The sequence below is a fragment of the Pteropus alecto genome, unplaced genomic scaffold (genome assembly GCF_000325575.1).
Source record: "Pteropus alecto unplaced genomic scaffold, ASM32557v1 scaffold68, whole genome shotgun sequence".
NCBI lineage: Eukaryota > Metazoa > Chordata > Mammalia > Chiroptera > Pteropodidae > Pteropus > Pteropus alecto.
Window position 1 is genome coordinate 948,685 of NW_006441386.1, and position 14,880 is coordinate 963,564.

The window sequence follows — 14,880 nt, forward strand, 5'->3', positions numbered from 1 at the left end:
TAATTTTCGACAAAGAACCCAAAAACATACATTGGAGAAAGGAAAGCCTCTTCAATAAATGGTGCTGGGAAAACTGGAAAGCCACCTGCAAAAGAATGAAACTAGACTGCTGTCTGTCACCACACACCCAAATTAACTCAAAATGGATGAAGGACCTAAATATAAGACATGAAACAATAAAATGCATATAAGAAAACATAGAAACTAAACTCAAGGACTTTGGACTTAAAGAAGATTTTATGAATTTGACCTCAAAGGCAAGGGAAGTAAAAGCTAAAATAAATGAATGGGACTACATCAAATTAAAAAGCTTCTGCAAGAGAGAACCAGCTGAATGGGAAAATGTATTTGCAAGCAACACCTCCGATAAGGGGCTAATATCCAAAATATACAAAGAACTCATACAACTCAATAACAACAAAAAAACAAATGAGCCAATCAAAAAATGGGCAGAGGACCGGAACAGACACTTCTCCCTAGAGGACATACAACTGGCCAACAAATATTTGAAAAGATGTTTTACATCGCTAGCTATTCAGGAATTGCAAATCAAAGCCACAATGAGGTACCACCTCACACCTGTTAGAATGGCTATCATCAATAGGACAAACAATAACAAATGTTACAGAGGATGCGGAGAAATAGGAACCCTCATACACTGCTGGTGGGACTGCAAATTGGTACAGCCACTATGGAAACAGTATGGAGGTTCCTCAAAAAAACTAAGAATTGATCTGCCATATGATCCAGCAATCCCTCTACTTGGTATTTATCCCAAAGACCTGAAAACCCATATCTGAAAATATGTTTGCACACCGATGTTCATAGCAGCATTATTCACAGTGGCCAGGACATGGAAGTAACCAAAATGTCCTATGCTGGATGATTGGATGAAGAAGCTGTGATACATATATTCAATGGAATATTACTCAGCCGTAAGCAGAGATGAAATACTGCCATTTGCAACAACATGGACCTCAAGATAATCATGCTAAGCGAAATAAGCCAGACAGAAAAGTTGAAAATCACATGATATCACTTATATGTGGGATATAAACCTAAAAGCAACAAATGAGCAGGACAAACAAACAGAGACTCATGGACATGGACTATAGACTAGTGGTTACTAGTGGGGTGGCGGAGGAGGGGGGAGGTAGACGGTATAAAGGGGTTCAAATATAGGGTTTAGGGTGGGGGTGAAGTGAGTAAAAGGGGATCAAATATACGGTAACTGAAGGAAAGTAGACTTTGGGTGGTAAACACAATAGAATATACAGATGTCAAATTATAATGTACACCTGAAAATTATATAATTGTATTAACCAATGTTACCCCAATAAACTTAATTAAAAATTAAAAAGAAAAAAGATTGTCCTCTATATTTGTGAGTCTGTTTTTGATTAGTTTGTTCTTTTTGTTCCTTAGTTTCCTTATATAAGTGAAATCATATGATATTTATCTTTCTCTGTCTGACTTATGTCACTCAGCATAATAACCTAGGTCCATCTGTGTCATTGCAAATGGTAGGATTTCATTTTTTTTAATGGCTGAGCAATATTCTATTGTATATATGAACCATAACTTCTTTATCCAATCGTCTATTGATAGGCGTTTAGGTTTCTTCCATATCTTGGCTATTGTAAATTGTGCTGCCATGAACACAGAGGAGCATAAATCTTTAAGGATTATTGTGGTTTTTTGTTTTGTTTTGTTTTGTTTTTTGGATAAATACCCAGAAGTGCAATTGCTGGGTCAAAAGGTATATCTATTTTTAATTTTTTGAGAAACCTCCAGACTGTTTTCCATAGTGGCTGTATCAATTTCCAATCCCACCAACAGTGTAAGAGAGTTCTCTTTTCTCCACATCCTCACCAACACTTGTCATTCTTTGATTTATTAATGATAGCCATTCTGACAGGTGTCAGGTGATATCTCATTGTGGTTTTAATTTGCATTTCTCTAATGATTAGTGACCTTAGGTATCTTTTCATATGCCTATTGGCCATCTATATTGCCTCTTCTGAGAAATATCTGTTTAGGTCTCCTGCCTATTTTTTAATTGGATTGTTTGGGGGGTTTTTTGTCATTGAGTTATATGAGTTCTTTATATATTTTGGATATTAACCTCTTATCAGATGTATCACAAGTGAATAACTTCTCTCATTCAGTCAGTTGTCTTTTTGTTTTGTTGATGGTTTCCTTTGCTATACAAGAGAGTTATTTTAAAGAAAGGAATGAAGAGATTGAAACTCCTAATCTTACAGATAAAAAACAAACAAACTGGGGTCGAGAGTAGTGCTGTGACTTACCCAAGGCTACACATCTAGTTGGACTTGACATGCAGTTCAAGGCTACACATCTAGATGGACTTGACATTCAGTTCATTTATTTTCTGATAAATCTCATTATTTTAGCCAATTCTTTCAATGAAAATTTGCAATATTAATAATCCAAAGACTTTGCTATTGATTGTTCTTCACAAGTGAATAACTGAGATTTGAATAAAAAATGAAGCAATATATCAGCTATTTAGATGGAGCACACTTAAAAAGATCACAATGAAGGTAAGATTGATTTATTTCTCTTATACAGAGTTTGGCAAACTACACCCAGTGAGCCAGATCTGGCCACACCTATCATTCATGTCTTGCCTATGGCTACTTTCCCTCCACAGCAGCAGAGTTGACTAGGGACAACAGTATGGCCTGCTAAGCTGGAAATATTTACTATCTAGCCCTTTACAGAAAAAGTTTGCAGACCCTGCTCTTTTAGATTATATTAATCTTATACAGCCTCAGGATCTTTAAATGTTTTGGTACACCTAAATGTTTCTAGCCAACCAAAAGGACTCTCAGCTGGCAATTCTAAACAAATGTCAGAGCTAGGAAGCCCTCAAAAGATAAGCTGTTTTTCCTTGATACCCTTTTACTGCCTCAGAGAAGCAGGCCCCTCCCAGCCTCAAAAATCAAGGCAGTTTCTAAGTGGTGGGGATACCTAAGGGGAAACAGGCTGTGGAATGGTGAAGAGGCCCCCAGAGATGAGGGCATTAGGAGACAGGGTACAAGGAATTATATTTCTAGCTAACTTCTTTTCCCATTTGATGGAATCATATTGAAGTAATAGACATTTAAGTTGTAAAGTGCTTAACCCTGAACTGATAGACCAGTGGAAACGCCACACAAAGTGAGCATGAAATATGAGGGAGAATAGGGGATGTGGCTTCAGTTTACACATCCATCCACCAGTGAGATTTGACCATAATGCTTCCAGAAGTGACTGCAACAAGAGCTCACCTGGAGACATAAAGGATGAGAAAGTAATATGCAATAAGTAAGACAACTATGGACCTTCAAATTCATAAAACACTATTTTATGGAATTCTGGGTGTGAGTTATTTTTGCATTTATATTTTATATTATTTTTATTATAATCAAACAAGAAATAAAAATATAAAACAACATTCATCAAAGCCTACATGTAAAAAACTTGGGATGAGAGCACTCCAAGGCCCATATCACAGTAAAGATACCCATGGTTACCAGTGTGCACCCAAAACCAAAGAGCCCTCCATTAATGATCTGTTCTGGATAAGACCCCCTAGGACTTCTCACAACTTGAGGGGAGCCCCTTCCCACCAGCCCAAGCATGAGGGCATAATATATTGATATTATTAGTATCCAGGGACACGAATTTTCCTACCTATATAAATTCTCTACCTCTATAATTTCCAACTTAGCTCTTTCTCCTGAACTTGAGATCCTTATCTTACATAAAACTGACAACCTAACATCTCTAACTGGATGTCCCCAAGGGCACTTTAAACTCAGCATGTCCAAAACCTAACTCAGCATTTTCCCACCAAATGATTTCATCCTCCTTTATTTCCCCAAATTCTCTCAATTTCTTTTTCCCCATCTGTAAGATACAAAGGAAGAAATATCAGGGTGGAGTCGGAGGGTTGGCCTTTCCTTGTTTTTGCAGGCTTGAGGAGGAAGTTGTTTGCCAGTAGCTTCCTAAGGCACAAAAGTTTGGCTAAAGGTCTACTTGCTCTCAACCCAGCTCAGCTCTCCCCAGCCTCTGATGCACCCCATTAATTAATCGCTGCTATTCCTTAGCCTGGAATTCTCTCCCCATTGTCTGTGTGGTAAATGTGGCTTATGCTCAGATTGGCTCTCTCATCTATCTCTGACCCCCCTTAAGTGTGCCTTGGTGAATATTAGAAGCTTGTCATCTAAAAGCTACTTTTCCCAGAGTATCCTGGGTTCCACAGATGACCTAACTTTCTCTAAGCAGATCAATACACTTGAAATTTGAAGAGGAAAAGTGCACACTGAATTGGAGGCCATGTTTCTTTTTTGGTGGGCAAGCTTGGACGTGGGAGTGTTAAAATTTTTCCTTTTTGCTGTGACTGTAGCAGAGGTTCCAGTGGTGGTCTCTGCCTTTCTGGATGTCAGAATGCAAGGAAGGGACATTTATTTTGCTGTTTTATGAATCTCTATATCTCTGAGGTCCAGTACAATGCCTGGCACATAATAGGAACACAATAGATGAATATATGAAAGAAATTTATGCTATGATCACATTCAAATAATTATCTCTCTCCATAGATTTTTCCTCATGTATTTTATTGGTAGTATTAGTATACAGGGGCACGAATGCTCTACCTATATAAATTCCCTACCTATATAATTTGGGAATCTTTAATGTGGGTGAAACCATGAGAGTAGACGGATTCGCCTTGAGAGCATATATAGAATAGGAAAGAAGCCGGCCAAAGACTAATTCCAGGACTCAACATTACTGAAGAGATGAGAGGATGAATGGGGCCTGCAAAGGAGATGGAGAAGAGATGGGGAGAAGAGGACAGCCAGAAGAGGATCATGGAACTCAAAGAAGGAATTGGTTTTAAGAGAGAGAAGCTGGCGAACAGTGACATGCTTCAGAGAGTTCAAAAAGGACAAAAAATTGGGCTTGGCAACTAGAGGCCACTCTGATTTTAGGGAAAGCAAGCAGTTTCAGTGAAGTGATGGGTCAAGAGTCTATCTTGCATTGGGGATAAGGAAGTAGAGGGAGCAAGTGTGGACTATTCTTGTGAGAATATTGACTACAAAGGGACAGAGAAAGGCTACCTGAGAAGAATACAGGATTGAGGAAGAATTTCTGTTTGTTCTGGTGGGAGAAACTGTCACATCAAATAGGCTGCAGCAAAGAAAACAATATAAAGGGAGAGACTGAAAATTCAGGGAGAAGATTAACTGAAGAAGTGAATACAGACCTTGAAAGGCAAGAGCCTCACTAGAAGAACTAGCCTCAAACCCAGAGAAGAGGAATTTCTTCCTCTCAAGCTGGAGGTAAAGAGAGATTTGGCAGATACACTTAACTTGTAAATGAGATAGTAGGAAGTTAAGGGAGTTCTTCATGCCTTACAGCATCCCTTTATGCAATAAAAGCCAATCTGCCATTTGCCAGGAGGGGGAATTTCCTGGAGTGTGTGTGAGGGTGGGGTGGGGGGGTGGATCTTAAAAAGAATGGTAAGATTGGAAATAAAAAAGAGAGCTGACTTGAGTGTTGACTAGATTTATTGTAATCTTTTTGGACTATAGATATATATTGAATCATTATGTTGTACACCTGAAACTAATGTACTATATTGTATGTTAATTGTATCTCAAATTTAAAAAGAAAGGAGATCTGACTAAAAGAAACACATGGATGGATGACTCGATGGCACTGTGAGCTAATCATGCGTTTATAGTAGCATCATTTCACATAGTGGTGGCACTCACCCAGAGATAGAGCACAGAAGGGTAATGTGTTAGTCTAAGGTTCTTGGTTTTGTAGGGTGATCAGGTAGATCTTTTCTAGAGAGATATTTAAATAGATACATAGAGTCTTGGTAGGACGAGGCAGAAACTATAACCTAGTGTTTGGATACCTGAGAGAAAGGGGACATGGGCAAGGGACTATCATATGTCTTAAGGAAGTAGAAAAGCAAGTAAACCAGGTTTACGGAAAGAGAGGGAAGGATGTAGCCTAGTGACCAAAGATTGATATATTGGAACTAAAACTTGAGAAAGAAGATTTCTGGGTACTAGCAAAACTCCTGCAGAGAGTATTTGCACTTGGCTGTTTTCTCTTTCTTGCTGAACATTCTACTCTCACCTCACTCAGAACCAAGATTTTTTCCTCACCCCTTTCTGAAACAAGGATACCCTTGATGAGTCTTAGATGGGGTAGTGACATGATATGATAGAAAATATTTAGAACAGCATGAGACACAAAAATAAAGGTCATAGCAGCACTGTTTGTCATTGAACAACCTGGGAAATAATTAGTCAACAGTGACATGGTTAATATTACATTCATTTAAAGTCCAAATACAGTTAAAATAAAACTGCATTGTTTACAGGTGTGTGTTTACATGTAGTTAAACTTAGAAAACCAGGAAATGATTGTTAGAAAAATTTGGACAGTGGTGACCTCTGGGAGAATGGAAATGCTTTCATCAGGGAGGAGCCCTTGGAGAGCATGGGAGTTGGCAATGTTCTTTTTTTTGAGTGGTTGTTATGAGGGTATCTCCTTTATGATTATTCTTCAAACTGTACATGTATGCTTTTGCAATTTTCTGTGTTATCTCAGCTCAAAAGGAAACATGCATGGAATGATAAATACCATATTTAGGAGGGAGCAGAGATTAGAAAGATATGTGCAGATACAATTGTTTGTAATATTGTGTTTCAGGAACTTGGAGGTGAATGCATGGGTTTTTAAAAAGTTTTTTTATCTTTTAATTACTGTTAACATACAATATTATATTAGTTTCAGGTGTACAAGATAGTGATTACATAGTGATCACTTCGATAAGTCTAGTACCCATCTGATACCTTATGTACTATTACAATATTACTGAATATATTCTCTGTGCTGTACTTTATATCCCCATGACTGTTTCTATAACTGGAAATTTTCACATCTTAATCCCTTCCCTTTTTTTGCCCTCCTCCCATATGGCAATCATCAAAATTCTCTATGAGTGTATTTGTTTTTTTGTTGTTGTTTGTTTGTTTATTTATTGTTTCTACATATAAGTGAAATCAAACATATTTTTCTTTCTCTGACTTATTTCACTTAGCAAATACCCTCTAGGTCCATTTATGATGTCACAAATGGTAAGATTTAGCTCTTCTTATGGCTGAGTGATATTCCATTGGATATATGTACCACATCTTCTTTATCCATTTGTGTACTGATGGATAGACACTTCAGTTGCTTCCATATCTTGGCTACTGTAAATAATGCTTCAATGAACATAGGGGTGCATATGGCTTTACAAATTAAGTGTTTTGGGTTTCTTTGAGTAAATATCCAAAGCTTTGCTGGGTCTTTCTTGTCTCTTGTTATAGCCTGTGTTTTAAAGTCTATTTTGTCTGATATAAATGTTGCTACCCCACCCAGCTTTATTTTTTTTTTCAACTTGCATGAAATCTTTTTCCATCCTTTACTTTCAGTCTGTGTGTATCTTTTGATCTGAAATGGGTCTCTTATAGGAAGCATATGTATAGGTCCGGTTTTATTATCCATTCAGCACCTTATGTCTTTTGATTGAAGCATTTAATTCATTTACATTTGAAGTAATTATTGATAGGTTATTGTCATTTTATTATCCATATTTTTGGTCTTTTTCTACTCTCTTCTTAAAGAAGTCTCTAACATTTCTTGTAACACTGGTTTGGTGATGATGAACTTTAGCATTTCTTGTCTGGGAAATACTTTATCTGTCCTGTTCTAAATGATAGCCTTGCTGGATATAGTAATCTTGTTTTTTATCACTTTGAATATTTCATGCCAATCTCTTCTGGCCTGTAAAGTGTCTGTTGAGAAATCAGCTGACAGTCTTATGGGAGCTCCCTTGTAGGTAACTAACTGCTTTTCTCTTGCTGCTTTTAAGATTCTCTCTTTGCTTTCAAAATTTGGCATTTTAGTTACAATATGTCTTGGTGTGGATCTCTTTGGGTTCATTTTATTTGGGACTCTCCATGCCTCCTGGACTTGTATGCCTATTTCCTTCACCAGATTAAGGAAGTTTTCTGTCATTATTTCTTCATCAAATAGATTTTTAATCCCTTGCTCTCTCTCTTCTGGTACTCCTATAATGCAAATGTTGGTATGTTTGATGTTGTCCCAGAGGCCCCTTACTATCCACATTTTTTAAAATTCTTTTTTCTTTTTTGCTGTTCTGATTGGGTGTTTTCTGCTACCTTGTCTCACAAATCACTGATTCAGTCCTCTGCTTCATCTAATCTACTGTTGATTCCTTCTAATATACTTATTTCAGTTATTGTATTCCTCATTTCTGACTGGTTCTTTTTGTTTTCTATCTCTTTTTTAAAGTTCTCATGAGTTCATCTACTCTGCCCCTAAGTTCATTGAGCATCCTTATAACCAGTGTTTTGAACTGAATCTGGTAGATTGCTGGCCTCCATTTTGTTTATTTCCTTTTCTGGAGTTTGGTTCTGGTCTTTCATTTGGCACGTGTTTCTTTTTCTCTTCATTTTGGCTGCCTCCCTGTGTTTGTTTCTATGTAATAGGTAGAGCTGCTACAGCTCCCAGTCTTGGTAGAATGTCCTTATATAGTAGGTATCTTGTGGAACCCAGTAATGCAGTCTCCCTTGTCACCTGCTCCAGCTGCTCCAGGTGTGCCCCTTGTGTGGGTTATGTGTGCCCTCCTATTGTAGTTGAGCCTTGGTTGCTGTTTGCAGGTGGAAGGTATTGAACCTCAGGCTGATTGGCTAGGAGAAATGACTATGAGCACAGTGAAAGAGCTGTTGAGCAGGGGCTGACCCCACAGAGCAGGATTTACTTTGGCGGGGCTCTGATATCTGCTGGATCTACCTTTTGGGTGTGTAGTTTGTGGAGATGGTTGGGTGGTGCTCTGGTATGGTCTGAAGCTGGCCGCTGGATATGTTGGTTCTGGGGCCTTTTGGGAGGGTCTCTAGTTCAGGCCAAGGTTAGATGCTACCTGTGCCCGGCCCAGGGCCATGTGGTATGAGCTACAAAGTGATCTGCAGATGATTGTCACTTGTGCTAGTCTTAGAGGCACCTACCTGGGAGAGTCTAAGCTGCAAACCAAGTCCCCCTGCCACTAGTGCCAGGCTTGGGTGCCGCTTAGCAAGAGGTACAGAGCACAGCAAGAACAGATGCTACTTGCTTTGGGTTTGTGAACCTTTGAGAGATTTTGGGAAAGTTTGAAGCCTGAGCTGAGACAGGCCATTTGTATGGAAAAACTGCTCGAAGTCCTTCGGTGAGCCCGCAAGTTGGATGGAACAGGGTCTCAGGGAATCACCAGGGCAGGGCAAATGGTGTTAGCCGGGTTGATGGGAACTCAGACTTGGAGCTTGCATGCACCTGCAGGCTTCACATGGGGAAGGCTCAACAAAGGAACAATGGTGTCTGCCAGCACTTCTGTTCAGGAGAAAGCTGCCCTTCCAGCCCTAACCCTGTAGCTAGACAATTTAGTTTCTCCCCATATGTCCCTGGCACTTTTTGAATTTCTGCCCCAGTGCTGGAACTCAGAGCGAATGAGTCCATCAGCGAGTAAATCCATGTGCCAGACCTTTAAGAGGAGAAACTAGGACTCCAACAGCCCTCTGTCTCAGCCATAATCTTCACTGGTTTTCACAGCCAGAAGTTATGTAGCCTTCTCTTTCCAGCACTGGAATCCTGGACTGGGAAGCCCGGTGTAAGGCTGGGACCACTTGCTCCTCAGGGGGGACCTACACAGCCAAGACATCTCTCCCATTTCTTAACCACCACACTGTATGGGACCAGTTTGTTCTGCAGCTCCAAGTAGCTTCTTCTGTATATCCTTAGTTATAGCACTTCTTTTCAACTGGTCTTCAGGAGGTTCTCAATGATGGTTCTGTAGTTTGGTTGTAATTTTGATATGGTCGTGGGAGGAGGCGAGAACAATGCTTAGTTACTCTGCCATCTTGACTGGAAGTCTCCTCAGTTTCTGAGTACATGAGTTTTAATTTATTAAATCTATAATTGTTTTATCTCTAAAATATTTAAATAAAAATGAAAACTAAAAGAAAATAATATGGAAAAGAAGATGGGTGCTTTTGTACCTTTTTTCATTTTCTTTACTAATGTTAAATTATTCATTCAAAAAATAGAACCAGGAGAAAAATTCAAAAGCTGAATCAGCACTTTGGAGATTTGTCTGTATTCAAAAGTTATTTTCTTTGGGGAAGCATGTAAGATAGGATCCAGTTTACTAATTGCAAGGCTTTGATGCCTATTGAACTATTTGGTTGACTCTTAGAGGAGAAGTAATCCTAGGGCTAAAACTTCCTGTGTTCTGTGTGGGCATCCCTCCCTCAAAGGCTCACTGACCCTTCCCTGCAGGCCTCATGTGAACTGGCTTGGAAGTCATTCCACTGCGGGGTGGGGATAGCAGCTGCCAGCAAACTGCCTTCCTTTCCCAGAAAGCCTGCTCCAGCCGCTTGCTACTCAGTCAGCAAGTCCTCATTCCAGGCTGCTGACCTTGGAGTTCTCCACCTCATAAACACAACCAACTGGGAAACTACATTCCTAAAGGAAATTCTCAGGAGAAATGGAAGATGAAAATTCCAACACATTCAGCAACATAAAACTATTTGCACATAGATTTTCCTACTTCCTGTGCCTCTGAGCTCCCTTCAAATTTTTCTGTATGTAGTTTTGCTTTAAGGTGTTGGAATAAACGTCTCCTTGATAGGCCTTAGTTCTGTGGTTTTCTCATGTGGATTCCTAGGGGAAGAGAGGACATCTAGCAGAGTGGATAAATGCAAAGAAGCTGGTCATAACTCCTTGTTAAGTTACTTAGTAAACCAACTTAGGATCTACTCAGACTTCTTGTTATGCAAGATAATAAAATTCTTTTATTATTTAAGCCACTTTTGGTTCAGTTGTCTGTAACAGATGAAGCATCCTAATTGTCATAGGATAGAAAGGAAACTTTGTTATATTTTCGAGAAAGGCTGGAGCGGTTAGTTATAGACAGAAGGCCTCTAGGGGCCCTCTTTAGGGCAGTGCTACTCAAAGTGTGGTTTAAGGACCTGCAACATCAGTGTTACCTAGGAGTTTGGTAGGAATGCAATTCACCTTACCTATCAAATCAGATTCTTTGGGGGTGGGGCTGGGAATCTGTATTTTAACAAGATCCCCTTCCAGTGAATTTGATGCAACTAAAGTTGGAGAAAACACTAACTCCTGCAGTTAGGAGTGTGATTGGTCCAAGAAGGGAAGTGCTGTGCCTCTAGCTCTTTGCTAACCTTCTGGAAGTTGTTCTAATCCTCTAGGCCTCGTTTTCCTTTTCTGTCACAACAACGTGAGAATCAGGTGAGGAAATGGGTGTAAAAATGGTTTGAGAGAGCTAAAATCTTGATTCCTAGGAGAGTCCCTGAGCTGATCCAGCTGAACTAGTGGACACAGCATCCTGGGCTGCAGACAGATGTGTGGAATCAAACCGGACTCCACCTCACCAGCCTGAGCTTCTTTGTGCAGGGCCTGTCTCCATCCGTGTGTCTAGGCGCCCAGTGGAAGAACTGGTATGAAGAGTGGAAAATGACTGTTATTCTTAATTGACTCATCTGCCCCTATTTTGAGTTTTCTTTTTCGGACTCCTATGATTGGCAAGGACTGGAAATCCAGGTTTTACCCTTGTAGCTTAAGGAGGGGCAGCCCATGCCATAGGGCTGCTCCTCCTGTCTTACCATCTCAGTGACCTCAGCGCCTCCTCCCCCACCGTCCCCACTGAAGAGACCTACCAACCCCTGCCCGGGATTTCCCTGGCCTTTGACAGCCGAGGAGGACCAGGACTCGCTGGCCTGGAGCCAGACGAACGACCAGGTCACGAGCTCTCTCGCCTCTCAAGTTACTAAGTGTTGCCCCCGATGCCTAAGCCACCGTCAGAGGCGGTGGCCGCACGAGTGCGCGCGCGCGCGCGCGGGTCCAGTGTTAGCAGGAGGAGAGGCGCGCCCGCTGGCCAGAGGGCCAATCAGAGCAGGGCAGGCAAGCGGCCGGCTCCAGCGGCCACTCAGGCGCAGGCTGACCGCGCTGCCTGCTCCAGGATTGGGCGAGCTTCCTGCCAATCAGGGGCGGAACAAGCGGGGGCTCGGCAAGTAGCAGGAGGCGACCACGTCAAGCCCGCGCCCCGGAGGTCTGCGCGGTGGCTGGCTGGCCAGTCGGTCGGCGGAGGGAGCGGCCGCCCCCAGGCACGCGCGCGCTGCGCTCTTCGCCCCTCCGCGCAGCGGTTCTGCCTCGTCGCTGTCATGCCAGGTGCTGCTCCGTACTAGCGCCGAGTACGCTGCCCGCCTGCCCAAAGCCGCGCCCACTGCCCAGAGCCAGAGGGATGGTGGTAGTCACGGGGCGGGAGCCAGACAGCCGTCGCCCGGCCGGTGCCATGTCCAGCTCCGACGCCGAAGACGACTTTCTGGATCCGGCCACCCCGACGGCCACACAGGCGGTGCATGCGCTGCCCCTGCTGACCCAGGAGGTACCTGGACTGGGAGGGCGTGGGAAGGGCTCAGGAGGAGAAGCAGGTGCTGAGTGGAGCTGACCTTGGGATATAAGCCCCACTGGGTTTGAGGGTCAGAGGTCGGGCTGAGGTGGCGCCATAGGAGCTGTGCTCCCCTGCCCTCCTGTCCGCCCCTGCCCCCGTAAAATGTACCAGGTGTCTCTTCCTTGCCCTAGAAGTCACCTGGCTCCCCAACGCCCTCTTTCCAGCACTTACTGCCTGCACGGTTACTTTACTCCCACCCCTCTGTCCCACCCTTATCAACTACAGAAGGGAGGGTAGGCCGTGGCTTGGGGAACTTGGAGCCCCAAGAGATGATTGTGTCTTCTAGAAAATCCCAAATGAGGACTTGGTGGTTGCCCAGACCTAATCTCCAGCTTCCCAGAGAGTGGGGTAAGGGATTGTGTGCAGATAAGAAGCAGAACAGCTGGTAGATGTGTCCACACTCACCTGACAACTCCCTTTTCCTCACTAGCTGCTGTACCGTGGTGCACGGTGGCTTCCGCTGGTCTTACTGTGTATGACAGCATCATATTAACACCTGAAATGCCCTGCAAGAGAAGAGAAAAGAGGAGGGCACTACTGGGCACTGAAGACAGAGACTAGAAAGGAGGAGCTAATATGGGAGCATGTGACCTTTGGACACCTAGGAGAATGGGCAGAGCCCCAGAGAAGGGCCGAACAGGGCTGGATGAGGGTTTTAGGAAGCAGATGGTGTCATCTGGGGGTTAGAGCCCATACCACTGACATCATGGGACACTTGTGAAAATGAGCAAAACTCTAGAACTACTCTTTGCAATTGGGGGAAAAAGAGTCTTTAAGAGACACAGGGGTACTGTTTTTTTTTGTGTGCACTGTCTTTGGGGACATGATGTGGTTTGAGGTAAAAAGCACAGGACCCAGAGACTATAGGCTAGGACTCCAGTGCCAACACTCCCACAGATTACATTGTCCATGTGAGATCTAAAACTGTTTTTGATTGCTTTTTCCTCTCTGCCTCAGTCCTTCCACGTTTAATGTGGAGCAAACAGTTAAATTGCTATGAGGTATCCTTGGGAAAGGTTTAAAGATCTCCAGAAATGTAAAGTATTATTATCCCCAAATAATATTCGAGTCTTTGGTATGCACATAAAGTAGTTTTAAAGGAACTATAGAATAAGCAGAAGGCATTTCCTGTCCTTTGAGTGCGGAAGAATAATAGTACATATATACATAGAACTGTGAACACTTTCTATTTCATTCATTCATTCAGTGCATATTTAGGTCTTTACTGTGAGTCAGGCACTGCTCAAGGTCATGAGTAACTTTTATTTAATGTATTTGTACCCTACTTTATTTCACAAATAATTCAAAAGTTTAGAAAAAGCACTGACTAGATACGTAGACTTTCACTGGAGTCAGAGAGATGTTGTAATATTGAAAAGTATGCACTGGGACAAAATTTTAGTTAATCTGGAGGAGGATTGTGAGAAATTAGAATTGGCTTCATTTCTTTCAAAATCACATGGAATGAAAGATATTAAAAGAAAGAAAGGAAGAACGGAAGGAAAAAAAGAAATGTCCTGAGCATTTTAGGAAGAACCTAGAGCTTCTCAAAGCAAATTTATTACATCATTCCCTATTCTTTACCCACCCTGGCTTCCAGAACCTTAGCTGGACTAGGGACTAATCTAACTCTACAGATTGAGAAGGAATTGTTCAACAAACATCCACAAGCCTTTCTGTGGGTGGCCTCATGATTGGTGAACAAGATGTTCTGCCCTCAGAAAGCTTGGATTCTAGTAGGGCGGGCTCACAGAAGAAATAATTGCCAATGTATTGTGCTAGGTACTACGATAGAGGAGAGTGCAGCATACATAGAAGGCACAATTTTGGAGGGATTGTTTAGTTAACTCTGTCTTGGGGTCTGGCAAGGGACAATACAGCAGAAATGCTCACAGAGTAGGGGAACTTGACTAGAAGCTCTTAGAATGAGTGGATGCTTCTAACCTATATGGTGCCTTGATGTGAATTAGAAAAAGAGCAGACATCTGGGATTGTAGATCACTCTCACCCAGGTGCCCTTGTGCAGGAAACAATGTATACCACTATATGGGACACTTGTATTTGCTAGATGGAAAAAGGGAGGGTGGTAAGAGCATTTGGACAGAGAATTCTCAACACCATGAGCCAGGGCATACAAATGGTAAATTCAAGAAGTGAAAGGACAGTGAAGGCTTCAAACTCTAGAGCAGAGATAGTAGGATTGGGGTAGAGAGACCTGAAGAGAGGAGCTATGGAGTGGGGGGTGGATAGAACTTGGCAACTGCTGAGTGTGAGGA

General features: G+C 42.0%; 1 protein-coding gene across 6 annotated transcripts in view; it reads left to right on the top strand.

Moving 5' to 3' along the window:
- Positions 1–12,190: 12,190 nt before the first annotated feature.
- Positions 12,191–14,880, top strand: part of RABGEF1 (RAB guanine nucleotide exchange factor 1) — an 85,990-nt gene continuing 83,300 nt past the window's right edge. For 3 of the 6 annotated variants that reach the window (XM_015594618.2, XM_015594617.2, XM_015594619.2), the window contains exon 1: positions 12,191–12,538. In XM_015594618.2, the coding sequence (XP_015450104.1) occupies positions 12,395–12,538 (144 nt within the window). In that variant the 5' untranslated portion in view covers positions 12,191–12,394. The remainder of the gene's footprint in view (positions 12,539–14,880) is intronic. The other 3 variants (XM_015594615.2, XM_025051498.1, XM_015594616.2) reach the window with 2 other exon arrangements.